This window comes from Rhinolophus ferrumequinum, chromosome 3 (genome assembly GCF_004115265.2).
Source record: "Rhinolophus ferrumequinum isolate MPI-CBG mRhiFer1 chromosome 3, mRhiFer1_v1.p, whole genome shotgun sequence".
NCBI classification, from domain to species: Eukaryota; Metazoa; Chordata; class Mammalia; order Chiroptera; family Rhinolophidae; genus Rhinolophus; species Rhinolophus ferrumequinum.
Genome location: NC_046286.1, coordinates 46,186,857 through 46,214,776, shown reverse-complemented (window position 1 = coordinate 46,214,776; position 27,920 = coordinate 46,186,857). Strand labels below are relative to the sequence as shown.

Below are 27,920 nucleotides of genomic sequence, written 5' to 3'. Positions count from 1 at the left end.
TCTCAGAACCTCAGGGTGTGGGACCCGGGCATTCGCATTTTCTAAGGCTCTCCAGGTGATCACAAGTGCAGTCAATACTGAGAACCCCTGACCTGATGGAACTTTTGTACCTCGGAGGGGCATGAACTCAAGGGAGAAAACAGAAATCATGGATCATATTAATAATAACTACCAGCCACTGAGCGCCTCCTACACCCTTATTACCCTGGACGTAAGCACTCTGCATGGATTACCAATTTAATCCTCACAACAAACCCCTGAGGTAAATGCTGTTATGTTGATTGTACAGACAGGAAACCAAGGCTCAAGGGGGCTAATAACTTAGCCAGGGTCACAGAGACGGTAAATGTGATTCACTGCCTCTACTCTTGTTAAGAAAACATCGGGAATGATTTTTAAATGGGTGACAAATGCATAGAGATGGAAAGCGGAATGATGGTTGCCAGGGACCAGGGGAGGGGAAAACTGGGAAGTAAGTGTTTAAAGGGTCCAGAGTTTTGGTTTGGGAAGATGGTTTCACAATATGAATATGCTAAATGCCAATGAACTGTATATTTATACACAGTTAAAATGGTAAATTTCGTGTTATGTATTTTTACAATAATTAAAAAAAAAAGATTTTAAAATAAAAGAGGTAAGAGACAGACACACACAGTGTGAGAGAGAGAGGCGACGGGAGTCCTGCCTCATGCACAAGGCACTTCCAGGTTATCTCCTGTTTCCTTTCATGTCTTTGAGCGATTTTATAACCCCGTAAGTCAGAACACTCAGGGTGATGCACACAAATTGTGTCCAGCAGAGATTCAGTGTATATCGGCCAGCTTTACATCTAATGAGCAAAGTTATTTCCGCTTTCCTGATGGCCCATGTATTTGTAATTCTTTGAATTCTCCTTTAAATGGGCTGTAACACCTCACCACCCTCATGAATTGTTTAGTTAAATGAAATCTTAGCATGTGTTTGTTTTATAACTGTTGCTCAGAATAACCATATGCCAAGTTTCTTTGATGATTTCTGATGATAAACTACAAAGGCCTAAACTTTCCCAGTTGAGATATTCTTCCCACAGGGCGATGCTTCCAGCTATTGCAGAGCAAAAAGCAGGCTTTCTGTCTGACCTGACATGTAACTGTGTATCTTCAATGCCCCCATGGAGTGCGTGGATCTCCTAGCCTGGAGCAGGACCGGGGTGCATTAGCACTGCACAGGCCCAGCCCTCACTACGCTACTGTGTGTGGCCGTGGGAGGGATGGCTGTTTTCCAGCTGTGAGTAGAGGGTGAAGAAGGGGAACAGAGCTGCGGACGACCCCCCCACTCCATTCCCATCAGCCACTCCCTTGCTTTTCTCCCAGGCAGAGGGCCCTAGACACAATCCAGAGCAGGTAAAAAAGAGAAAACTCTATGGAACCCATGCTGAAGTAGAGAGGAGCAAAGGCTAAATATAGGCCAAATGAGCCATAGCAGAGCTCCTGGAGAGAATGTTAGAAAGGCACAAGAAAGGGGAGGAAGGAGCCGTCAGGAAGGGAGAGCCCAGGTCACAGTGTGCTTCAAGATCACTCCTCATGGGCCTCTCTCTCTCTGCCGGAGGAGTGCACACTGGCACAACCTTTATGCAGAGCAGCTCTGCTCTCTAGCTGTCAAAATTACAAGGGGACGCGTGCCCTGACCCAGCAGTGCCACTTAAAGAAATCTGTCCCACAGATATCACCACACTGCAGTAAGACCTCAGGACAAGGTTGGTCGCTGCAGCATAATTTGTAAGAACAGAAGATTAACATAATCTAAATGTCCATCAATAGGGGATCTGTTAAGCTAATTATGGTTCATCGAATAAAGCAAAACGAAGAAGGAAGAAGGATAGGTATCATATCCCACAATTTGTATAAAAACAATCTATGGGGAAACACAGAGACACATCTATTTGCACATATATGCACGAACTTATCTCAGGAAAAAAAATGCAAGAAACAGGTAAAACAGATTGCCTTCAGGGAGGGAGACCCTGAGTGGGAGGATCACTGGCATCCAATGCGTAGAGGCCAGAGATGCTGCTAAACGTACTACAATGCACAGGAAACTTCCCACAACCAAGAATTATCTGACCCAGAGGGTCCATAGTGAGGAAGCAGAGAAGCCCTGGCCTACAGCAACAAGTAGTGAATACACAGGAGAGCGGGCACTTGTCCCAAGGTCTGGATTCATAATTCCAGTGCGTTTCTTCTGTGTCAAACACAGAGAAATAAACATAAGAGAGAAATGCTGACGCAGGTCAGAGTGGTAGTCTGCTGGGGAGTTCTGAGCATCCACAGGGCAGAATCCAAATATGAGAGGCACAGAGCAAATAAACAGCAAGTGTTTCATCAGCTGACAGGAGAGCGAATTCCGTGCAGGTGGACTTCCTGTTGGTGGTGCCTCCGGAGCTGGGTTCTGAATGGGCAGGCCTGAAAGGGGCAGAGAGATGCAAACGGCCTTTCAGGAGGCAGCTGCAAAGGGGAATGTATAAGCTGAGTTTCCCAACAGCAACACTGTGAGCTCAAAGACAACAAAACGTTGCCCTCAAAGTTCTGAGGCAAAATCATTCTCAGCTTAGGTTTCACACCAAATTGTCAATTAAGTGAGTGGGTAGAATAAAAACATTTTTTTTCAGACATGGAGATTCTCAAAACATTTATCGGCCATGTTCCCTTTCTTAGAGAGCTCAGAGCATATGCACCACCAAAGTCAGTGTGACATGGGTTCCGGCAAACAGGGGATCTAACACAGGGGAGAGGTAAAAGGAATTCTCAGCATGACTGTGTGCAACAGAACCAGAGAGCAACCCAGAGCAAAATGGAACAGAGGGTTGGATTACTCCAGAAGGAATAGCTCCAAGGAAAGAATAAAACTAATAAATATGTGATAGGATTCATCTGGAAAATTGTATTAAGAACTGTTTTACAGAGTTATTGGAGGGTAAAGAAAACATTTACCTATAAGTTTGAATAAAACTGAACAAATGAAAAATCAAGGCAATTATCAACTCTAGGAAAAACAGCAAGTTATATAAGAATGGTAATGTAATTATAGTACAATTATTGGCTCACCAATAATGGATGCAATAGATTACATTTCAAACTGATTGATCTCTCCCATGCACCACATTGAATAGAACTGTGCTATTCAATAAGGTAGCCAACAGCTACATGTGGCATTTAAATTTTAATTAACGTTAAATTTAAAATTCAGTTCCATAGTCACACTAGCCACATTGCAAGTACTCAGTAGCCATGTGTTGCTACCCTAGACAGCACAGATAGAGAACATTTCCCATTACAGAAAGTTCTTTTGGACAGCACTGTACTAGAGAGTGTACCACATCAAAACGAGGGAGTGAATTAAGAAAGAGAAAGACATTGGGGTCCAGAAAAAAGAAAATCAACGTATATAAAAGTGGCAAGAAGAATCCCTGAGATAAGAGTAAAGAGAGATCCCCAGACAGCTGTCAGAAGGCCCAAGGGTCACCAGTTCAGACTAAAGCAGGGGAGGGGGCTCCCAGGGACATCACTTCAAGGAGCATCAATGGAGAGACTACCTAACACTGAACATCCAGAAAGATTGCATAACTGGAAATGATTAGTGATAGGTACAGACACAACCAAAAAAACAAACACAAGACAATTATTATCATCAGGGAAAACAAATTATTGTAAAAAAGGAAATTTAATTATAGTACATACCACATAGGGCAGTCATGAATGGCATAAATTGGTTAATGTACATCGTATGTAAAGACCACGTGCTGATGTATGGCGCCTAAATTATAACATATTTATACTGGAGAAGGTAGAAATGCACGTGAGAGAGAGCAGGGCAGAAAAAGAAAGATAAATCTTAAATAATTGGTTTCCATATACTTAAGTCAACAGACAATGCCGAAAACAGAAAAATCAAGATTTAGCAATATCATTACATCTTTCACATGTAAACACTAAAACAACTGACCAAAACTGTTGAAAGCGGTTGCCTATAGAGAATCAGAAATGGAAGGCAAACACAGTAAAAATATTTGACACTTCACCCTATGTATATGTGCAACACAAAAATTAAAATAATATTTAAATTGTGTTGAAATTAAAAATTAGACTGATTAATCAAATTAGTAGGAGATGCACATTCTTTAGAAATACAGAGATAAATACCAGGGAGTGGGGGGGACCAGCTAAAAGATTGGAAGTTTTTTCTTCAGGGGAGCAGATTGGGGGTGGGGGCCAGGGGACAGCTATTTTTGTTAAAAAAAAGATGTAATCCATGTACTATGCACCTCCGTCAAGTATACAATTTAGAGTGTCCATTTCAGTGGTTTTCAGCAGATTCACATATGTGTGCAGTCAACACCACAGTCAATTCTTGAACATTTTCATCACTGACAAAAAACAAACAAACAAAAAAGAAACCACTACCATTGTTTTATAAATCCCAAATTTCCCATCTTCCTCCTCCAATCCCCACCCCTAGTCAACCCTGCATTTATTTTCTCTCCATAGCTTTCCCTATTCCTGGCTTCATATGAAAGGAACTCGATTATCTATGGGTTTTGTGATTGACTCCCTTGACACAGCATCATTTTTTCAAAGACATCATGTTGTAGCATGTGCCAAGATTTCATTTATTTTTATGGCTGATTAACATCTCATTGGATGGATACAACACTTGCTATTATCTATTCATTCATTAATGTACATTGGGTTTGTCTCTCCTTTCTGGCTAGTATGAATAATGTTGCTATACACTTCATGTACAAGTTTTTGTTCAAACGTGTTTTTATTTTTCTTGGACATATATCTGTGAGAGGAATTGGTGGATCATGTGGCTACTCTAAGTTTAATTTTTGAGAAAATCCCAGATGGGTTTTCATAGTGGCTACATTTTATATCCCGCCGTCTGTGTATGGGGGTTCAAATATCTCCATGTGTCCTTAACAGCATTTGTTATTATCTCACTTTTTGATTCTAGTTGTCCTAGTATCTCACCGGAGTTTTGATTGATGACTTCATATCACTTTAGCATTCACTTTAGTTAGCACTTCGTTGATGACTAACGATGTCCAGCATTTTTTCAACTGCGCGTGACAATTTGTCTTCCTTGGAAAAAGATTTAATCCTTTGCCATTTTTAAATTGAACTATTTGACTTTCTTTAGGTTACAAGAGGTCTAGCTGTTTTTGATACAAGTTCCTTATCAGACATATTTGCAAAAGTCTTTCATTCTGTGGGTAGTGTTTTCATTCTCTTGCTTTAAAAACTTTGCTTTTAATTGTGGTGATATGCACACACCATAAAATTTACATTTTCCACCTTTTGTGTGTCCTTCAGTAGGGAGAAGGAGATTGACATTAGAAAACCAATATCCAGAACTACTTTCATCTTGAAAAAGTGAAACTCTATCCCATTAGACACAATCCCTCATTCACCTCTCACCCCAGCTCCTGGCAACAACCATTCTACTTTTTGTCTCTGAATTTGACTACCCTAGGTTCCTCAAACAAATGTAATCATACAGTGTGTGGCCGTTTTGGAGAGGCTGATTTCACTTAGCATAACGTCCTTGAAGTTCATTTATAGTGTAGCATGTGTCAGAATTTGCTTTTATGTTTTAAAGCTGAACAATATTCCATTGTCTGTTTATGCCAAACTTTTTGATCCATTCATTTGTTGATGAACACTTGGGTTTCTTCCACCTTTTGACTATTGTGAATAAAGCTAAGACAAACACTAGTAGACATATATCTGCTTGAGTCCTGGTTTTCAATTCTTTGGGGTATTTACCCAAAAGCGGAATTGCTAGATTAGACGGTACCTCAGTTCTTAATTTTTTGATGAACAGCCATGTTTTTTTTTTTCATACTGACAACACAACTTTACATTCCCAGAAAAAGTGCACAGAGGTTTCAATGGTGTTTTCACTTTCTGGCTGGTGGCCTTTGAAGCACAAAAGTCATTAATTTCATGAAATCTAAATCACCTATTTTTCCCCATTATTGCTCTTTGTGTCATACGTCACGAAACTTTTGCCAAACCCAAGGTCAGGAAAATTTTCCATTGTTTGATCTAAATTTGTTGTTGTTTTGTCTGATGTTTAGGTCTTTGATCCTTTTTGGTAAATTATAGTATGTGGAGTGATATAAATGGTACAACCTGTTTCTTTTGTGTGTGGTTATACAGTTGGCCCAGCACCCATTTATAAAAAAATATATATATGAAAATATATCCTTTCTCTATTCTTGATACCTTTTAAAAATATCAATTGACTATAGATGTAGGGGTTTATTTCTCAAACATCAGTATCAATATATTCCATAGTTCTGTATGTCTATCCTTACTTCTACCACTCTATCTTGATTCCCTTAGATTTGTACATAGTTTTGAAATGAAGGAATGTTAGCCTTGCTACCTTGTTTTCTTTTTTAAGAATGGTTGAGTAATTCTGGTTCATTTGCAGTTCCACATGAATTTGTGAAATAGCTTGCAAATTTCTATAAAGGTTACAGCTGGGATCATGATAGGTATTGCGCTGAATTGCTAGATCACTTTGTGGTATAGTGCCACTTCAACAATGCAGTCTTCTGATCCCTGAAATTGGGATGCTTTGCCATTTATTTATGCATTTATTCATTTCTTTTGACAATGTTTGATAGTTTGCAGAGCATCTTTTATTCCTTTTTGTTAAATTTATTGAAATATGTTATTCCTTTTGATTCTATTGTAAATGCATTTCTTTTCTTAATTTTGTTATCAGATTGTTCAGTGCAAGTGTATGGAAATGGAATTGATCTTTATAACTCATTCTTCAATGCTACTTGCTGAACTCAATTATAAAAATTGAATGGGCTGTCTCCATTCTATTTTTGGAAGAGTTTGCGAAGGATACATACTAACCTTCTTTACAAGTTTTGGAGAATTCTGTGTTGAAACCATCTGGGCCTAATAGGCTTACTTTGTGGGGGGTTTGTGGTTTACTAATTCAACCACTTCACTTGTTATAGTTGTGAACAAAAATAGGATCACATACTGAACCTGACTAGCTCAGCAGAGGCCTGTATGGTGGGCCTTACAAACTCAGAGAGCAAAAGCAAGCACACAGGACGGACTGAACATAAAAATCCCTAACTAAAAGTGAGTCATGGTGGGTAGTCACATCCCAGGCTTGTAGCTTCCTTGATGAGGGTCAATCTTTGAGTGTGTCTATTGCCTTTTTGCATCTAAGATAACATACCTTTGAAATTTCAGAGTCATCTTCTTTTCCAGACCCCTCAGGGCACAACCACCAGCACCAGGGCAGGAGACCTTAGAATCCCTTATCGTTCTCTTGTCAATGTATACCATTCCTATGTGCTGCAAATGTTCATTATGACCTACCTTTACCCACCAATGTAAAAGAAGCATGTGTTGCTCTATTTTGCCTTTTTATCCAATCCCAGAGATTTCCCCCACTTTGCTTTCTCCCACCCCCTTAATCTACCACCAGTGGATTCCATGTACCCTTCCTTATGTCTCCTCCTTTTATTATAATGCATAAAATAAGCTGCAAAACTGCCATTCTCCCGAGCATTTTTTCAATCCCTTGAGATGTTGCTTCTCGGCAATTGTCATCCGTTTGGCTCAAATAAACTCATAAAAATTCTCTACAGGTTTGGATATCTCTTAAGTCGACATAGTTCTATTCAAATTTTCCATGTATCCTTGAGTTCTTTTCCGTCGCTTGTGCCTTTCAAGGTCTTTGCCAATTTCATCTTAGTTATCTAAATTTTTGGCATACAATCATTCACTGAATTCCTTTATAATCCTTATTTCTGTAATGTCAGTGGTAATATCCCACTTTCTTCCCGATTCTTTGAATTTGAAATCTTCCCTCTTTTTCTCTAGATCAATCTAGCTAAAGATTTGTCAATTTTGTCACTCTTTCCATAGAACCCACTTCTGATTTCACTGATTTTTCGGTATGTTTCTTCCATTTCTTATTTCATTCATTTCTGCACTAGTTGTTATTTCCTTTCTCCTTCTTTGGGTTTAATACCACATCTTTTCAAGTACAGAAATTCACAGATCAGTGGGGACAGGTGGACCTTGAGACTGGTTTCCAAACAAACTTGATCTCCAGAGGTGCTCTTTTGACAAGTGCTGCCCTTCACGTGGGCTTTGGCCTGGACGTGCTGAGATGTCAGGTCTCCCTGCCCTGGGTGGGACTCCAGGTTCCTTCAGCAATATTTGAACTTATACTTTTAAAGCTCCTATGTGCATGTATTACTTTGATAAAAATAATTCTTAAAAACAAATTATGTCTAAAAAAGATAGACAGTAACAAGCACTGGTGAGGATAGCGAGAAACTGGCACCCTCATACATTGCTGACGGGAATGTGTAATCTACGCAACCATTCTGGAATACAGTTTGGCAGCTCCTTAAAATGTTAAACATACATTTACCATGGGACCCAGGAATTCCCTACTAGGTGTCTACCCAGAGAAATGAAAACGTGTGTCCACACAAAAACTGTACACAAACGTTCACAGCAGCACTATTCAGAATAGTTTCAAACTGGAAACGACCCAAAATGTCCATCAACTGACGACTGGATAAACAAAATGTAGTGCATCTATAGCGTGGGATACTATTCTGCAATGAGAGATAATGAAGTACTGATACATGCTACAACACAGAAGAACTTTGAAAATATTAAGCTGGGTGAAAAAAGCCAGCCACAGAAGACCACACAAAGTATGATTCCATTTATATCAAAGGTCCAGCAAAGGGAAATTTATACAGACAGAAAGTAGACTAATGTTTGCCAGGAGCTGGTAGTGGGAGTGGAGAATGACAGCTGAAGATTTATGAAATTTCTTATTGGGGTGATAGAAATGTTCTAAAATTAGAACATGGTGGTGGTTGAACAACTCCGTAAATAGATTACAAATCACTGAACCATACACTTAAAATGGGTGAATTTTTTTGGCATGTGAACTTATACCTCAATAAAGCTGTTGTTAAAAAAGCAAATGATGAAGCCTATTTTAAACAGAGAACTTGCAGGGCCTGCTGGGGAAAGCTGCCCAGAGCTAAAGAAGTGAAAGGAGTGTCTGCAGAGGGAACGAGTGGCATTTCAAGTCTGGCAGGAAGAGAAGGAAAAAGCGACGTTCACGGAGCTATCCCAATTGGTCGAGCCTCCTGTGATGTCCAATGTCAGAGGCTAAAGGGACACCCGGGCGGCCTCGCAGGAAAGAGGTGTGGAAGGCAGATAGACGTTACCCTACATATGGCGCTCGCCGCGTCTGATACTGTCTAGGTTTTCTCCTTTTTAACCTGTTTATCATTTGTTTCCTAATTCTCCTTTAATGTGATGCAAGGCCAGGGACTTGAATTCTCAGGGGCTCGCACGTAGTAGGCACTCAAGTATTTGTTCCCTGAAATACTACTACAAATTAACCTCATGCATGAAAATAATGGAAAGAACACTGGTGACAACGGCCAAACGTTTGTTACACATTTGGTATGTGCCAGAAGGCACGTTGTTTTAGTGGCAAAAGCAGCTGCTGCCTTGGAAGGAGCCTTGAAAGCTAGACCTCAGTTCCGAGTTTGTTCTGCCGTGACCTTGTGTGAGTTACTCAGGACTCTCAGCCTCAGTCTTATCAGAAAAATGCTCCGCTAACACATCCCATGAAGAACTATCAAAGGATTCTTCTGCCAAACACATTTGGCACAGATTTTCTGGACCAATCACCTAACCTAAGACATCACGCTCTTTGTCAGCAAAAATGTTGTACAGCAGGACGAAGGGCCATCTCACAGAGATTTCTGCCACATCGCAGGAAGCCACAGACGTCCTCGACCCTCAAGCCAGTCACTGGAGGGGCCAGGCCTGTCCGGACTGAAAGACCGGAAACCAACACTAGAAGGGACAGAGAACATCTTAGAATCCTTGTGGGGACCACTGATGCAAAGATCTAGCATCTCCTCCTTCTCGTTTGGGCACGTCAGGAATTCCCTACCCTACACACAGCCCTGAGGAAGGGGGCGGGCCTCCGTTGATAAGATTATTGTTACCGCAGCCACGTGGGGGCTTAAAATAGAAAGCTCCCTTACAGAAAACAAAAATTCTATTTGTTACACTCTTGAGTTTGTAAAACTGAAGTTTATTCCTGCTACAGCATTATCCGTATTATATAACAACCATACATTTTTAAGTTCAGTATTATGAGAGTTTTCCCTTCAGCAAAGATCATGGGGTTTTATTCGTTAACGTTTTTCTTTGGTGCCTATAGTTGATAAGAACAAAGCTGAGGGAAACCAACAGACTGCCTTATGTGACATCATCGTCCCACTAGATTATGAGTACCTCTAGGACAGGGCCATATATTTCCCTTGAATCTCCCACCTGACCCCTGGCACGCACAGTGTTTGCACTTAGTAGGTACTTAATAAATGTTTATTGAATGAATCATAAAATATATACTGAGAAAAGCTAAAAATAAAAAGAGAACTTGCAAACTATGAGCTATGTGCTTCGATAAGTTATGACAACAATCCTGAAAGGTGGGTATGACTATCCCCTTTTTACAGATAAGGAAAGTGAGGCTCAAAGAAGTGAAGCAACTTGTACAATCAGCAAACATAGCAGTTAAAATGTGTGAGCGTGCACCCTAACCACAGATCCACGCCCTTTCTCCCACTTGTGACAGCCTGATCCCTGAAACACTATGGGTAGATCACACAGCGATCTGACTCAAGGCTCCTTTCACTCTCAGTTCTGCATAATCTAGCAACCTAGTGACCTCATGTGTGGGGAGTGACTTTTCAGTAGCCCAAGATTTTCTGTCTCTCTACAGACCAGCATTGTGATATTGTGATTTACAAGAACAAACATATATTTCCTCTTCGTCTCTGTTCCTGGCTTATAGCTCTCTGAACCCTTGGAATTTCCTAGATGATAAGAGCAATTTGGGATCTTTTGTTATAATAGTTGGTGTTTTGCCATCAGTTCTTGAAATAGCGCCAGGGCCAAAAAGGTGAAGGGAGTGTGTGTTATTCGCAACAAACCCCTTTCAGCCACACCTGAATTTATGAGAATGAGGTAACTTTTGGAAAGCCCTGAGAATGGGGGCTGGTTTGCCAGGGTAACCAACCATAATTAGAGGGTTGGAACGTTGGGTTCCTGGGAGGGGAGACAGGCTGGAGGTTGAATCAATCACCAATGCCTGACGATGTAGTCAATCACGCCTACGTGATGCAGCCTTCACAAGAACCCAAAGGGCAGGGTTCACGGAAGCTCTGCGCCCTCTCCCACACCTTGCCTTATGAGTACGCCTCTCTTCCGTCTGCCTGTTCCCAAGTTATATCCTTTTATAATACACCAGTAATCTGCTAAGTAAAATGGTTTCCCAAGTTCTGTCAGCTGCTCTAGCAAATTAATGTAACCCCAGGAGGGAGTCATGGTAACCTCTGATTTACAGCCAGTTGGTCAGAAGCAAAGGTGACAACCTGGACTTTCGATTGGTATCTGAAGGGGTGGGGGCAGTCTTGTGGCCCTGAGCCCTTAACCTGTGAGATCTGATGCTGTCTCCTGGTAGATATTGTCAGCGTGGAGTTCATTGCTTGGAGGTGCTGAAAGGAGCACACATTGGAAGTATGAAACACAGAGACTGCATACCAGAAATCACAATGTGAGCTGGCCCATCTTTGCCACATGAGGCCAGAAGTTAGCAGACATTACTATTTGACAATTAAACTTTGCCTCTCTCCATAACTCTCGCTGGGGTGGCCTGGAGGGTGGGCTTTGGAGCCAGACTCCGTGGGCACAAGTTGTGATTAGTTCTGCCACTCGGGAGCAGAGGAACCCTGGGCAAGCTACTTAAATCCCTTTGTGCCTCAGTCTCCTCATTTTTAAAGCGGAGATGAAAAGAGAACCTCTTCTAGAGGGCTGTAAAGTGTTTAAAGCAATACTAGGTGCTGGAGACGTGTCTGCCATCAGGGTTATTGTATCTCTGTACTTAAATGCAGCACTTCACGGAGCAAAGGCTGTCTGCGCTCAGCTTTGCTACGTGATTGCCCTTTGGCCCGAATGTTTTCTCGTCTACCATGGTGTTATCTGTGGGTGAGGGGTAAGCTATGTCCTCCAACACTTCCCACACCTTTTCACTGACCCATGTGGAATCAAAGCCCAAGAGGCTGTGGCAGTCTTCCGCTCTAAGTCTGTCATTGTACAGGGGTGGACAAGGAGATTCTGCACAGCAGAGGCCTGCCCCAGCCACAAGCTGGCCCACCTCCCACGAGGCCTGTGATTATCACAGAAAAACTCTCCCCAATAAGCTTTTGTATCCCAACTTCTCCAGAGAGTGCTCCTGTCCATTGAGCTGAAGAAGTAGGTGAAACAAAGCCACCCTGTGATGATAAAGACTGTCAAATGCTAATTACAAGTTACTCCATCGCGGAAGATCGCAACGAAAGCATTTTTAATCCTCATTCCTTCTCCCCAGATCCTCATCACTGAAAAAAAAAAAAGCCAATTCTTTGAAAGCTGCAAACCAAACATGACAGTTTTTCGGACAATGGTTAAGAGGTAGGTTTTTTCCCAGGGGTGGCTAAAGCTTTCTCCCCCTCTTGTTACCTTGGTAACCGCTACCTTGGCGCCCTTGTTGATGAGCTGAACCACATTGTCTGCTTGGCCTTTGTACGCGGCTATGAGAAGGCGTTCTGAGAGTGCAGCGACCGCATCCTGCTGGCTCATGAATTAGGAGAAAAAGAGGTTTCCAGATAGCGGCAGACACGTCCCTTCAGCTCCACACGACACCACTGGCTCGGGCCGGCACCCGCAGGGAAGATGTTCCCGATCATTGAAAGGTGCCTTTATTACTATGCCATCTTCAGGACCTAGGGGTTACAAAACAAAGCTGCCATCAGTGCCACTCAGGACACAGGACAGGCCACACCTCCTCTCCTGGATGTTAGGGCATTCTGCTGATTGCTCATGGCAGGGGAGGGGGGTGGGGGGAGACAGGACAGCAGGAAGGACACTGCCCAGCAAAGCCCCTGAGCTTACGGGTGGAAGGGAGCAGCGTGTGCCAACCTCCCTCCTTTCGATCCCCCTCAGGGGAGTATGGCCAGAACAGTGAGGTCTGCTCTACATTTCTGTGCGGGGCAGCAGACGCCTAATAGAATCCCCTGAACACCACCTGGTTTCCAACCCACCTTGGACAGGTAACTGTTACTATCTTTGCTCACAAAGTGGCTTTCTGGGCCATGGTGTGTGGATGCACCACGGCTGACGTGCCAATTCCCCTGGCAGGTTAGGTGCCCGTGGAGCACACCCCAGAGATGCTGAGGAGTTAGTTCTCTCTTTGGGATTTTCTCCCAGCATTTACTGCAGTTCACTTCCTCCACCTTTTCCTCACTGCAAATAGTGCAGTTTCCTAAGTTCTGGAACAGATGGGGAGCTGGGCACAGGCCCAGTGATTGCTGGAACAACCCACCTTGGGAACAAAATGGACGCTAGACCACTGACAGCACAACTGCCAACCGCACCGGAGGGGGAGGGTGGGGGCTAGGGGTGCAGCCTACCTTCTTCAGAAGAGGGAAATAAATGGCCTACTAAAACCCCCTATAGGCCATTCAGAGCAGTGGCTAGAGGTTTCAACCAGCAAGCTTCTGCTCTTCTTTCCACCACATGGCCAAAGGAATGGAATTTTAAAGGCCGACTCCTCCCATTCGTCCTGGGCCACCTTTACACCAAACCAGAGCCAGTGGTAATTATTTCAGAGGTGAAGGGCTCTTTGGGTAGCGGAAGTAACGCTTACGGATCTGATCCACTCATGCTAGGACAGCAAGGAAGTGAAGGCTTCTTTGAGTTTCAAAACATAGATATTAAAAATACCAATATATGCAAAAGGAAAGAAAATGCTGTACCAAAAGAACACCATTCTTCTCCAAGACCCTTCCTACCTCCCATTCTAAGTTGGAAGGCCCAGGACATACAGACAGCTTTTCAGTTGTTTCCAGGCAAACCCAATGCTCCTTTCACTCCAATGACTCGGAAAGGTGTGGGCTGCACCCTGCGGTACCCCCCATTCACCATGACAGCAGGCCATGTAACCAAGTGCTCTGGGAGGCCAGGGTTACATGCTCAGACACGACATAACAAGGCTGTGATGGGGGTGAAAGACGGCATTTTATTACGTGAAAGTATTGGCCAAATGTGAAGCATTATAACTTCAGAAAGAATTCTCTCTCCCCAACTCATGAATTACCAAATTGTCTCCTTGCCGTCCAAAATGCCCCAAACGCAGGTAAGAATGACAGGGAAGCAGAGAGAAGGAACCCTCACAAGCCACCCCGCGCTGATCACCAGGCTCGTTAGCAGCACAACACACCTGGAGAAGGGACATGTGCCAAAGCAGGGGTTCCTCCATGAGCCACGCTCAGAGATCCCTGGAATACGCCAGAAAGCCTTGTTGAATGAATGAGCCAATGAAAGAATAAAATTGAGACTCAACACAGAGAGAAATGAGCTGAAAATGCCTTTGGAAATTCCAGGATCGCACTGAAAGACTGTAGTTTGGGCTTTATGTTTGGATGACTATCCCCAGTTCGGAAGTGGTTTGTTTTTATAAACACAGGACACACTGTCTTTATTCAGGGAATCTGTGGTACCTACAAAGTAATTACACTGAGCTTCTGCTCTGCTTGCCCCGACACTGCAAAAGCAGCTCCAGGCCCAAATGGCAGGAAAATACACAATATGAGCCATGGCTTCCTGAAGGATCTCCCTCCCACAACCCCATTTTTCTCCATCTACTTGTGTTGTCTCTGTGCACTTGACCTAAACCGCCACCCTCCCATGACCAAATGTTTCCTGCAATGGGCATTTGAATGTCTCAAGTACACTGGCCTGGTTCATACAAATCTTGTTATCATGGCTAAGATTTTACTCGTTCCACTCCACAGCTTAGTTCCTAGGGAGAGAGAGCTTGCTGCAACCTCAGGGCACGTCACCAACTGAGGTCACGAGCTCCAGACTGGTCGTGCTGTCCAGTCTCCCCAGCAACAGACGCACGGGTCAACAGGCCTGTGGTACATTGCTAGCCACTGCCCTCCCTCCTCCTGTCACATGCAAGAAATTCAGCCGCTCAGACAGAGCTGAAAGCACAGCTACACTTTGTGCCATGGTTGAAAGCTACTGAGATTGCCTTGTTTACATAATTACCTTCGGTAAACGGTCCTTTGGAAGTCCAGCACACATTACTATTTCTTTTTATTTTAAGCTGGAAAAACACTACAGTTGTGGGAAAATGTTGGCCAAGCCGAAATGTCACTTGTTTCTTTGCTTTTTAGGGACGGCTACTTAAGAATGAAATGTTCCCCGCTCCCTACCCCACCCCACCGGACCCCACTCCAACAGTCCACTGGCTCAGGCCTGCCTGCCCGCCCCCAACCCCCCGGCACAGGGCAGATAGGTCAGTGCAGGACTTTGGACACACTCCTCCACTCCACTCCCACCACCGTCACACAAGAAATTGCCTAAAAATTCTGGAACCCAGGTTTCCAGTTCCTAATCTGCTGCTAGCACCATCCCCGGGTACTTGTGTATCTCAAGTTCATTCTCAATTTAACTCCAATAATAGCCTCATTGCTATGGCTTCTGGCATTCACTTGCACTTGCATTTACACAAAAGGTAGGTGGGAAGGGATGACAGTGGCTGAGGCTTCTTTTCTGCTTCCTTTCTGTTTCCTCCTACAGCTCTAGCCTTGGGTGGGCGTGCCGGCCCCCGCTCACAGCCCTCCCCTCGTCTCTCATGATCCCTGCCCTACATCCTTGGGATCCTTACCTCCCATCTAGAACAACCATCCCCGTCCTTTTGGAGTGTTGGGCGACTCAGCTTCTCATGCGATACCTCTGAACTGACGAATCAGGCCAGATGGAGGCGTGCTGGGACCCCAGTAATGAATGGGAAGGGGAGAGGCCGAGAGGGGTGGTAACCAGTGTACGATCAACGCGTTCAACTGCCTCGCCAACCTGTTGGGTCCCCAGGCTGTATGTAGCAGCCGCATTCCCTCATGAAATCTCAGCCTCCTCTTGCAAGGAAATCAGCTATCATTCAAGACACTTCCCCTTGCTGGCAGTGAGGACCTTCTTCCGCCCAAGTCTATCAATCACATCCCTCTTTGTCACGATGTTCACTTTTACAGAGTTCTGGAGAAAAACCTTAAATGCAAACCTGCTGCCAGTTCTTTCAGCAGAAAGGAAATAAATGCATGATCATAAACAGGCAGTGAGCATCCTGAATCCAGAAAGGGATTTAGCTCCCAAGACAGCATTCCCTCCTGCCTCCCAGCCCACTGCCTTATTTTCATTGCTCTCCAATTTGCCAAGGCTTTTGTCTTCCATCACAAATGCCAGAGGGTCCCACAGCTGCTGGGTCTGGGATGTGATCGATTCCCTTTTTATAGCAAAATGTCTATGAGGTTGGCTTCTGCTGTTTTCTGGAAGATTTACAACGAAGTCTCCCGGTACCAATATCCCAAAGGCACTACAGTCAGGCACAATATTCTAGAAGAGAGCTGCAGACAAAAGTCCCAGCCGAGCATTATGCACCCCACCCCCCGCCCCCAGAGATGACCCACAGGCACCCGGACACTGGTGCTCACGGAGCACCGTCCGTTCCAGTAACTCACTTTGCTCCCACAGCTCCAAATCCTGTACTCACATCCTGGGGTCTGTCCTCCCGGTTCTACACCGAGTTCTGCTGCTGGATAACTGCAGTCAGTGCTTTCCTGGAGAGACCATTAGCTTCCCAGGGCTGTCAGGCCCAGTGGGTCTGCAGTGATTTACGTTACAATGCTCGCTGCCTTTCCCTTTAGAGCTTCCTCTACCAACACTGGCCAAATCACATCCAAAAGCTTATTAAGACATCCATTCAGTTTGCAATCTGTTGTGGTTTCCTAGTCTGCTCGTCGCAGCTTCTGAAAGATGTTGGGTCTCCAGATTCTGCTGGAGTGCTCCCTCCTGCCGGCAGAGGACTTGTAACACTGCCCTGATTGAAGAGTCAGGGAACCATTCACATATGGGCGGAATGCTTCTGAATGATGCTGGGAAAACAGAGAATCGGAGTTGGCGTTCTTCCGGCAGTAATGCGATGTGCACATTGTAAGGGAGGCAGGAGGCAGCAAGGGCCAAACTGTAAGAAGCTGCCTGTACGGTAGGTAACAGGGAAATAAATGCTCACGTTGTGGGAACAGCGGAGACCCAAGCACTCCACCGCCTCGGCAGAGAGTCCCAGCAGAGTGACTGCAGCGGCACAAAAGACAAGGGGCCAGCGGAACTGCCATTCCCGGCCTTTGTAAACCCACAGCGTGTCCCACAACCCTCCTCTGGAGAGACAGGTGAAGGGAGAAAAATGGGAGCAAAGCCTCTGCAAGTGCAGTCAACGACCCTAAACGCGACAGGTGTGTCCTCCAGGCCACTCACTGAAGCAACAGAAAACCAACTTCCTGACGGGAGCCCTCATAGAAAAAAGGAGGGTTTGCGTTTTGACGTGAGCCTGCATCACCACCCTGTGCTTGTTTCTAAAGCCAGAATTGTTGGGTCTGAGATGGAAAATAACTGTCAACGCAAACCCTCTCAACACCCTCCCCACCCAGAGCCTTGCCCCCATTTCACTGAGGGCAGCAGCTCCTGTGGGTGATGGGCTGGGATGAGGCTCCAGTCATCACTGAGTTTACACCAAGGGCAAGAGACCAGCCGGGGACTCAGGCCGGTGCACTGCAGAGAGACTGGATGCCACCGGGGCAACAGGCTGCCTGTCGTGTGGAAAGCTTATTTTCAATGCACAATACTCGCACTCGTTTATCTGAAAGTGACCACTACTGGGGTACTGCAGTCACCACGAGAGGACGAGTGGGATTAGAATAGAGATGTGCCTCACTCCCTACTTTGAAGAAATGCATCACCTGGCCCTGGTAAGCCTCGATCGGGGCCCAAAAGACCAGACGCCAGGAGAGAAATGTACACTGAATGCCACAGAAGCTTAAAGCAAGGAGTGGTTAATTTTCTCAACGCTTCTGGGACGTTTCCTTCTTCTCAGAACACGTATTCCACAAGCAGGGACCCTCAGCACAGGACTATTACGAGGACAGCACAACACTCATTGCTCACAGAGCCTGGAGTCCGCGAGTGCTATCTGCAAAACGCAGGAATGACAGCGGCAGACATGCACCTTCTGAGCAAGCCTGTGACTCATTTGACACACCCACCACTGCAAAGGAACATGCATGCTTACTTCTTGAGCCATCTCAAGTATGGGAACTATTCTCCTTTGAAGGGACAGTTACTGAATCTGAAACAATCACCTTTGCAAGGAGGCATTTAGAGGCTGTTGCAGTGAAAGCTGATTGACATCTGGATACTTTCAGGAGACATCTGACATGCCCTACCATCAAGAAAAGTTTGCTAACAAATGTAAAAATCATATTGGAGGCACAGGACATACCATTGAATAAAGCAGTGACTGACAGGAGGCTTGTGATGTCGAGACCTCCCTTTCCACGTGGGACAACAGTCACTTGTTGGCCGCCTGGTACTGCTGGCTCGCCAGAGCCTCCAAGTTGGGGCTAGGCACTTACATTCCAGAGCAAATGACCCACTTGCTCAAAATCCAGACCAAGAGTCGTCACTGAGCTTTCTGCTGCCCCATCTTGCCCAAGGCTACACAAGAGGTTCAGGCCCTCGTCTGTGCTCCTACAGTTTTCTGTAAGTTCCTGCTATAGACTAAATTTTGCCCCCTCCCCCGCCCCCAATCCATATGTGGAAGTCCTCACCCTCAGTGTGACTGTTTGGAAATATGTAGGGCCTTTATGAGAGAATCAAGATACAACAAGGTCGTATGGGTGGTGCCCTATGATCTGATAGGATTAGTGCTCTTATAAAAAGAGACTTATAAAAAGAGTCTTATAAAAAGAGTCTTATAAAAAGAGTCTCCATCTGCTCTTTCTCTTACCTCTCTCTCCTCAAGCCCCCTCCGCACCCCACCTGCTCATGTGAGGAAAGGCCACGTGAGGCACAGCAAGAAAGTGGCCATCTGCAAGCCAAGAAGAAAGTCCTTCCCAGAAACCAAACCCTACGAGATGTTGATCTGGGACTTCCATCCGCCAGAATGGTGAGGAAACAAATTCCTGCCGTTGAAGCCACCCAGCCTGTGGTGTCGTTTGCAGCAGCCTGAGCTGACTAAGACGGCTCCCTTCATCGTGTGAGTGCTGGTGGGTCTTCCTGGTTGGAATGAGCTCCTCCAGGGCAGAAACCCTGTTTTAGTTTTCTTGTATCTCCAGTACCTGGCCTGGTTCCTGGACCATGGCCTTTCATGTCTGTTAAGTGGATGAGAGAAAAACTAGTGATCGATTCCTTTTTCTAATCATTGATTTGGTCTTCCAAAGCCTGTAGATCCCATAAGAAATAGAGGAGGTGCCAACTCCGTCAGCTAACGTCTTTCCTTTCCCCACAGGTCAGGCAGGATGTGGTTCCAGAACATCAAGATATAACAATGGGGGGAGGAGGGCGGGTATAGTCACTGTCCTCTCTCCCTTCCTCCCAAAAACAGAGGACGACAGCTCCTGGGGCCAGAAGAACTACTGATCTCCAGAGCACCTGCCTGCCCAGAGACACAGCTCTGTCAGCACCCAAGCCCTGGACAGCACCACGGCCCCCCGCCCCCCGGGGAATTTTCTTCTCATTACCCTCAACCCCTGTCGAAGAAAGCCATAAATACTAGAGACAAACCAAGAAATACCAAATTACAATAAAATCAATGCACAGAAAGTAATCTACCTTCCATGTGTCCATATCTCAACTTCTACCCACTCGTGAAACCTGCTTTGATGAGGTTTCTTTCTGCCCCCAATTTTCCTACTAAACTGCCCGTTGTTGATGTTGTTGCTTTTGTGGTGTATTAAGCATCTATGGAAGAGATGGCACAAAGAGCTATAGAAATTGGGAGAGAGCTATGGAAATTTCTTGCTTGGTGTGCTGGGATGAAAGGAGTCAGGAAGGCAACATTTGAGCTGGGAGTTGGTGGATGTGTAGGATTTTGTTAGGCGGAGAAGTGGGGGAGAACATGGGCAGAGGAAATAGCAAGAGCAAAAGCTGAATGGTTTGAAAGTGTGTGCCATGAGTAAGAAAGACGAGCAAAGAGACTTTTGCAGCAGGAGCTTATATAATACATGGGCAATGACCACAGATGAGGTTGCAAAGTCGGGATGGGGAAAAACTTTCACAATGCCAAAGACATTGGGCTGAATCTTGTATTTGTGGTGGGGAGCCCTCGAAGTTGGTAAGCAGCAGAGAGACTGGTCAGAGTTTTCTCTAGTTGGAGCCCAAGCGCACAGCACTGGATTAATTAGAATTATGGGTTCATGATACACTTTCAAGATTGCAAATTCATGGCTTTCTTTCTCTTCCTTCATATCTTCTTTTATTCCTTTGTTTCTTCTTTCCTTCTTTCTTTTTATTTTACTAATTAATAGACTTTATATTTCTAGAGCAGTTTTAGGTTTACAGAAATATTGAGCAGAAAGTACAGCGTTTCTGTATAGCCAGCCCCTCACCCATAAACCCTTTCCTTATCCCCCCCATACCCCCCAGCCACCAATTTCTCTATTATTAACATCTTGCATTAGTGTGATACATTTGTTACGTCTGACACGTCAATATTGATATATTATGACTAACTAAAGCTCACGGTTTACATTAGAGCTTACCCTTTGTGTTGTACAGCGTTCTATGGGTCTGTACCAATGTGTATCATGACGTGTACCCGCTGTGACAGAATCATGCAGAATAGTTTCCCTGCCCTAATGCTTCACCTAGTCTTCCCTTCCTCCCCCTCAACCTCTGACAACCGCTGATCTTTTTACTCTCTCTGTAGTTTTACCTTTCCAAGAATGTCGTATAGTTGTAATTACACAGTATGGAGCCTTTCCAGGCTGGCTTCTTTCACTTAATAATATATGCAAGTTTCCTCCATGTATTTGCATAGCTTCACAGCTCATTTCTTTTTATCACTGAAAAATATTCCAATGTCGGGATGCGCCACAGTTAATCTATTCACCTGCTGAAGGACATGTTGGATGCTTTTAAGTTTTGGCAATTCTGAAGAATGTCCAGGTTTTTGTGTGAACGTGAGTTTTCATCTCATCTGGGTAAATATCAAGGAATATAACTGCTGAATTATATGGCAGGACAATGTTTAGCTTTGTAAGAAACTGTTATACAGGCATTTCCATACCGTCAACCCACCTCTGCTTTTCTCTTTATCTCACTTCACTTTAAAAAAAGACCTACATTCTTATCTGTTTTCGCGAAGAGAAAGAAATCCAACGAGGATTTATGCTTTTATGAAAAAAGGCAAAAAGTGAAACTCGTGCTCAGCGTTTGTTGTTTGTTGTGCAGCCAGGCGTGATAGAGGCAGTGTGGCGAGAGCATCCTGCCAAGCTCCTTGCCCAGCACTACTCTCTGCCACGGCTCTGAACTGCATCGGTGAGCACCAGTGCTCTATCTCGATTTATTCTGTGCATCCGTTAGCAAGACATGTCCTAAAGTCACTGCTGCTTCGCTTTATGCTATTTCGGCTTACAATAGGATTCACAGGAAGGCTCTACTTTTGGATAGCAGGGGGAGCCTGCATTGCCTTCCAAAGTGACGATAACATTTAGCAATCCCACCTTTGACACCGACCTAATTGCTCAAGGCTATGTGGACTTGCAGTTCTTACCTTAGATGATTCCTCTGCTGCACTGGCCCTGCTGCCATCCCGCCTTCATCGCACTCTGTCCTCCTTTGGTTTCTGGGACCCACTCTCTCCTCGTTCACCTACTGCCATCACTCAAACTATCTCCTCCTCTCATTCAAGGGTTCTTTCACTGGTCCCTCCAATGTGGCAGGTCCCTAAGAATCTATCCCTGCTTGTCTTCTCTGCTCCTTTTCTTCTCTAGACGATCTCACCCCGCCTGCCGCTGCCCACATACTTCTCTGCTGCCTAGATACCGCCTGCTGCAAATCTTCCTTCACTTCACTCATTCTCTCTGAAGCTCCAAATGCTTAAACGTGCAACCATTGAACACACATCTTACTTGGGTGTGCCCTGTCTACACGTTCACCACCAAATCCTCATCCTTCTCTCCAAACAATTCCTTTCCTTTGTCCTCGTCTTGGTGAGGGCTCCCTCTTTCATCCATCTGCCTATTTCCCTACTCTGGAAGCTTCTCTCATTCCTTTCATTCCCCTTCTTCCACCTCACATTCAATAAATTACCTAATCCTCCTGACTGGAGACAGTAAGGCATGGAGATTTAAAATGCAACCTTTGAAGTCAGATTGCCTGGGCTCAAATCTCAGCTCTGCCCATTACCTTGGGTAAACGTCTTAATGCCTCTAAGCCTGTTTCCTCGTGTGTAAGAATAACAAGTTCCTACCTTACTGGGTTGTTACAAAGACTGAATGAGATCATTCACACACGATACAAGGCCTGGCACACAGCGAGTGCTTAAATATTCCTTGATCTGTTCTCTCTTCTCTAGCTGCATTGCCAGGGCCTCGGCTTAGGCTGTCATCATTTCTTACCTGAACTATCACAGTGGTCTCTTGGATGCTGAAGGTATTTCTTGAAACTCTGTGACCTAAACTGAGAAACTGGGATAAGACAGGTGAAGTAGGTTTCAGCTTGCATATGAGTTTTGACCTCGGGAGAAGAAGCAGCCAAGGCCAAACTAATTAATACTCAGAAGTCAGATACGTACGGAGTGCGCTTTTGCTCAAAATGTATCTTCAATACAAGATAACTGTGTAAAAGTCAGCACAACCCGGCCAGAGTTGGGATATCTTAAACTTGACTCTCAGGACAGACAGAGCCATTGAACCAACAGTGGTTAAATTCTCTCTCCGCTGTGTGGGCCTTAGAGATTATGGAGCCAATGACAGGCAAGTTCCACTCTTCTGATGTGTCAGTGTTAGAAGAGAGGGAAGAATGAGAAACTAACTCTTCTCCTCCAGCCTGTTTCAAAATGGCAAAGATGGAGAACAGCAACCTGAGCTGCGATGCAGGAGGAGCCACTAACACTGTGCCTGGCGGCCAGGTGGTGGTCTGCCACGTGGTGCTACGTGGGATTTTGGTGCCAAATATTTTGCCTCTGTCTATGAACCTCTTTTCCTCTGTTTCTCCTGTCAAAGAGCGTTTTATATGAACAGACCATATGGGAGTTAGGGGCACTGCTGATTATGGGGCTAAAGTTTGCAGGTAGCGTTGTTCTGCCATGTAGTTTTCCCTGCCTCACTCCTGCCTACTCCCTTCTCCACCCCAATTTCTGTGATCACTGACTGATGTCAGAATGCTGTTTTCACAACACAAATGTGACAGTGTCTCTCCTCTCCTCTGCTCTCACCCTCCGTGACTCACAACCCTCCAGAACAAAGTCCAGGTACACGCAATCCATGCAGGTCTGGTCTCAGCCCTTGTTTCCAACCATGCACCCACCCCCCACCCATCCTGTACCCTAGCTTGGTCACAGGGCTTCTCAGAACACCTTGGAAGCGCCAGCCTGTCATTTCTCCTTAGGATGTTCTTTAGAGGTTTTCGAAACACCTCCTTATCCTTCACACGTACTTCAAGGTATCCGTCTCTCAGAAGGGTCCTCCAATGCTGCTCCCCCCTCCAATTTCCCGAGGCCAACACCCCAGTAACCCTGAGCTCGAAGCTCAGCTTGGCCACTTCTTTTGGGCAACTTAACGAATCTCAGCTCATTTCCTCATGTGCAAAATAGGAAGAAGAATAGTTTTTACCCGTGGGGTTGTTGCAAAGATTGAATGAGGCCAATTCAACAAAATAATGTATTTTTTTTTAATCCCACTGTAGTATTTACCAAACTGTACTGCAATAGTGTGATATGAGTATTTTATGCCTCTCTCTTCCTACCTTCTGATTTAAAAGGCTTCTCCATTCACGTCCTCTTCTAAAGAGACTGTCTTAGCCAGAGATATTTCTGGGCTTTAGGACGCAGAATTGGAGGACAGGCAGAAGAGATGGGAGGGGAGAAGGCTGACGTGTCGTGTCAAGGGACATTAAGCCAATCTATACAGCAAAAAGCAGGGAGAGAACAAAGTGCCGTGCAGGATGAGGTATAAACAAGAGTTTCTAGAGGATGGTGGCAAACAGTAGGCTTCGGAACATTGTGGAATATGAGAGATTTGGGAGAAAAAAAGGGATATGTAAAAGATACTGGGAGTTTATGAATTCGGTTTCCTTTAACTTTTTAAGAGCAACAGGTACATGGCTACTATTCTTTTTGAAATTACTTTTGGTCTTTGGGTTGTGAATTTCTTTCTGGTTGTTTACAAAGCCTTTCCTCTCAGACTCAGCTTCTCAGTACAGGGACTGTGTCTCATTCCTCTCTGTAACCCCGTGCAAGCACACAGCCTGGCATATGGCACATGAACAACATACGCTTGCTGAATAAACATATCTATGCTTATCCAACTGGATCATGGACTCCTACGAGCAAGTGCCTGATCTTATTTTTCCATGTGCCCAAATACATTATTGAATGCTGTAGTGAATAGAATGGTGGCCTCCAAAAAGATACGTCCAGGTCCTAAATCCCCAGAACCTGTGAGCATTAATTTATATGACAAAAGATGTGATTATCGGATACCCTACAAAATCTTTACATTATTGATTACATTCCCCAAATTGACTTTCGTAACTCATGGCAATCGTGTGGTTACTGACTGTGCTTTCTAATCCGATGGATACTTGTCCCATTAGGGAGACCACCTCAGGGATGATGTAGATGCCTGATCACTGCACTGTACACCTGAAGCTGAAGCTGAACAATAATGAATGTCAACTACAAGTTTATATATATATATATATATATATATATATATATATATATATACAAGAAATATATATATATATATATATATATATATTTACAAGAAGCGGAGTACAGCATTAGGAATAGAGACAGTGAAAATGTAATGGCTGTGTGCGATGTCAGAGGGATAGTGGATGGGGGTAGGGGGCTGTCACTGTGTGAGGGACATAAATGATAAATGTCTAACTATTGCATTGTTTTGTGCATCTGAAACTAATAAAAAGAAAAAAAGATGTGATTATGCTAAGGAACCTGAGAGGAGACACTTCTCCTGGATTATCTGGGTGGGTCCTAAATGAAATTACATGCATCCTTACAAGAGAAGCAGAGAGAGTTTTAAGACAGAAGAGGAGGAGGACATATGACCCCAGAGGCAGAAACTAGAGCTATATGGTCATAAAACCCAGGAACCCCTGGAGCCATCAGACGATGGCAGGTGCAAGGAAGGATTCTCTTCAGGAGTCTCTCGAGGGAGGACAGCCCAGACAACACGTTGACCTCAGACTTCTGGCCTCTAGAACATGAGAGAATACAGTTTGGTTGTTTTCGTTTCCGCCACCTGGTTTGTGGTGATTTATTCCAGTAGCCACAGGGAACGAATACAAATGCCTTATACATAATGGATGCTCGATGACCCTTTATCGATCATCTGTCTGGGTCCCTTACAATCACAGGTGTGCGTCCTCTTCCAAGTCACTCGTGCACACCGCTATGGCCGAGAGCTAGGCCCCCACCAGGTCCTTGCAGTGCTGTCGTAACCACGGGGTCCCTCACACAGGTTCCAGGAGCTAAGAGTACTCTACCGTATTCTAGGGGCGACCTGTTCCTATAAAATGTCGTCCACTCACTGCTTCAGGAAGGAGATAGCATGGGAGGGAAGCACTTACAGCGGTATGATGCCAGCAGGAGCACTGGCTCATGCCACTGGGGGTGAAGAGCCACCCCACTGGGGTGTCTCCAGGTGGCAGCCAACTCAGGCTGATGACTCAGCAGTCTACCCCCAGGAAACACGGGTGAACTGAGAGAGGGCCATGTCAGGCTGTCAGTGTCCAGTTCTGCACCACAGAGCACACACACGCGCGCGTGCACACACACACACACACACACACACACATACACACACCCAATGAAGTTGCTCTGCTAGCCAGGAATTAAGTGTCTGAATGTACCCCTGTGAACACAATCCCAAATCCAGCAAATTCACATGTCTACCCAGAAGTAAACAATTGTGATTATCACTATAACTTGTCTGTCAGCACCATTGCTTCTACCGCCTTCCTCACAGGACAGAGGCCCTTTCTCAGGAATGAAGGAGGCCTCCAGTCAGCAGCCCCACAGCCCTTGTGGGGGCCGCTCGCCCTCCCCCAGCCACACACCGGTTGTTTCTCCTTAGCAATGACTGCCACATGATCCTTCAGAAATGGTTGTTTTTAAGTCTACTGGACTCAGTTTTCTGGTATCAGTGGTCCCATTTTATTAAATTGCTCTGCCCACGAAGTGCTAACATAATATCCATCTGATACCAGAAATTCTAGATACTGTGATGCATGTCACCCCTCCATTTTTTCTAACCCACATGAATTTCTGCTATCATTCTTTCTAAAAGCTGCAACTCTCAGCAAGCACGTCTGGGTTGGATATGATTTGATGAGAACAGTGTCCGTCACATACAAGAGGAGCCATTCAGTGGTCTGGAAAGGCCGGCACTAAGTCCACTCTTTCCATACCACTGTTTGCAGAAGACTATACACAAGGGTCTCCAATCTCAGTTCCCTTCCCAGCCTGGCTGAGACAGGAGCCGGTAGAAACAACGGGAGAAGAAACTCTATTTAAACATTCCACCCATAGAGCACTTCATGACCTTGGGCAGACTATACAACTTCCCGGGGCCCTAATGTCCACATCTGTACAATGGGGATACGATGGTAGCTATTGACTTTGGAGGGGAGCCAAATGGATTACCTGTGGGAGTGAATGCCAAGCACTTAGCCCAGTGCCTAGCACAGAGTAGGTACTTGGAAGATATTAGGTGTGCGTGATAAAGTCTGCTTCTCCAATCAGATTGCAAAATCCTTTCCAACCGTTAACCCCTCCTGCATCTCTTCTTTACAGGTCCCAGGGGCTCCGCTGCAGAGTTCGGTCCCTTGGCCTCATTCAGCACACAGCATGACACAGCGTTTGGCTTCAGCGCAGAGCGCTGCTGGGATCAAGTGTCCCAGCAGAGGGAAATGAGGATTTCAAGTAGAGCTGGCTGTCTGGGAGGCTCTGTGGTTCTCGCCCCATACTCGTGTCGTCACACACCGACAATCAGACACGTGCTCGCACCGGACGGGGCTCAGGAAGACAGACTCCGGCCTCAGGAAGGTGAGCATCTATTGTTAGGTGAAGGTGGGCTTCTCTGGACTGCCCTGCCTGTCAGCTTTCCTCCCTCACATTCAGCCTCTCCTTAACCCTGGTCATTTCCCAGCAAAGACTTTCTTCCAAATTACTTACTGTTCATACTTTAAGTTTCCGTCATAGATGAACCATGAGCAAGTCTGGCCCACTAAAGTTTTTTGCCAATAATTATATTACATGACAAACACATGGACTTGTCATCATCATCAGTTACTGCGCATGATTCAAAATTAAAATTATGCCACATGTTTACAAGGAGAAGAGGTACCTCCCGTGAAGGCATAAGGAACAGAAATGACACCGACCTTGAATTGCTTATTATGCACCCAGAATTAGCCCCCGAGATACTCATTCCCAAGAGTTTTAAACAATCTTAAAATAATTATGTCTCTCAGGATTTTCTCATTATTATCATAGTCAAATTATTTCCACAGTGAAAATATATTTAATTAGTTGAGCGTCAGCCGTCTTCAGAAGACAGGGTCAGCCTGAGAGATGACAAAGCATGAAATCCGTCAGTAGAAGAGTCCCAGGTGGAGCCCGTGCCCTCCCTCCCTCTGGCAATCGTTTTCTCAGAGCACAAG

At 44.9% G+C, this 27,920-nt stretch overlaps 1 protein-coding gene across 4 annotated transcripts in view; it reads right to left on the bottom strand.

The window, feature by feature from the left end:
• Positions 1-27,920, bottom strand: part of ANKRD6 (ankyrin repeat domain 6) — a 168,095-nt gene that overhangs the window by 45,820 nt on the left and 94,355 nt on the right. For 2 of the 4 annotated variants that reach the window (XM_033102734.1, XM_033102739.1), the window contains exon 2: positions 12,636-12,898. In XM_033102734.1, coding sequence (XP_032958625.1) covers positions 12,636-12,755 — 120 coding nt within the window. In that variant the 5' untranslated portion in view covers positions 12,756-12,898. Of the gene's footprint in view, positions 1-12,635; positions 12,899-14,394; positions 14,412-16,728; positions 17,216-27,920 lie in introns of those variants that run through there. The other 2 variants (XM_033102735.1, XM_033102736.1) reach the window with 2 other exon arrangements.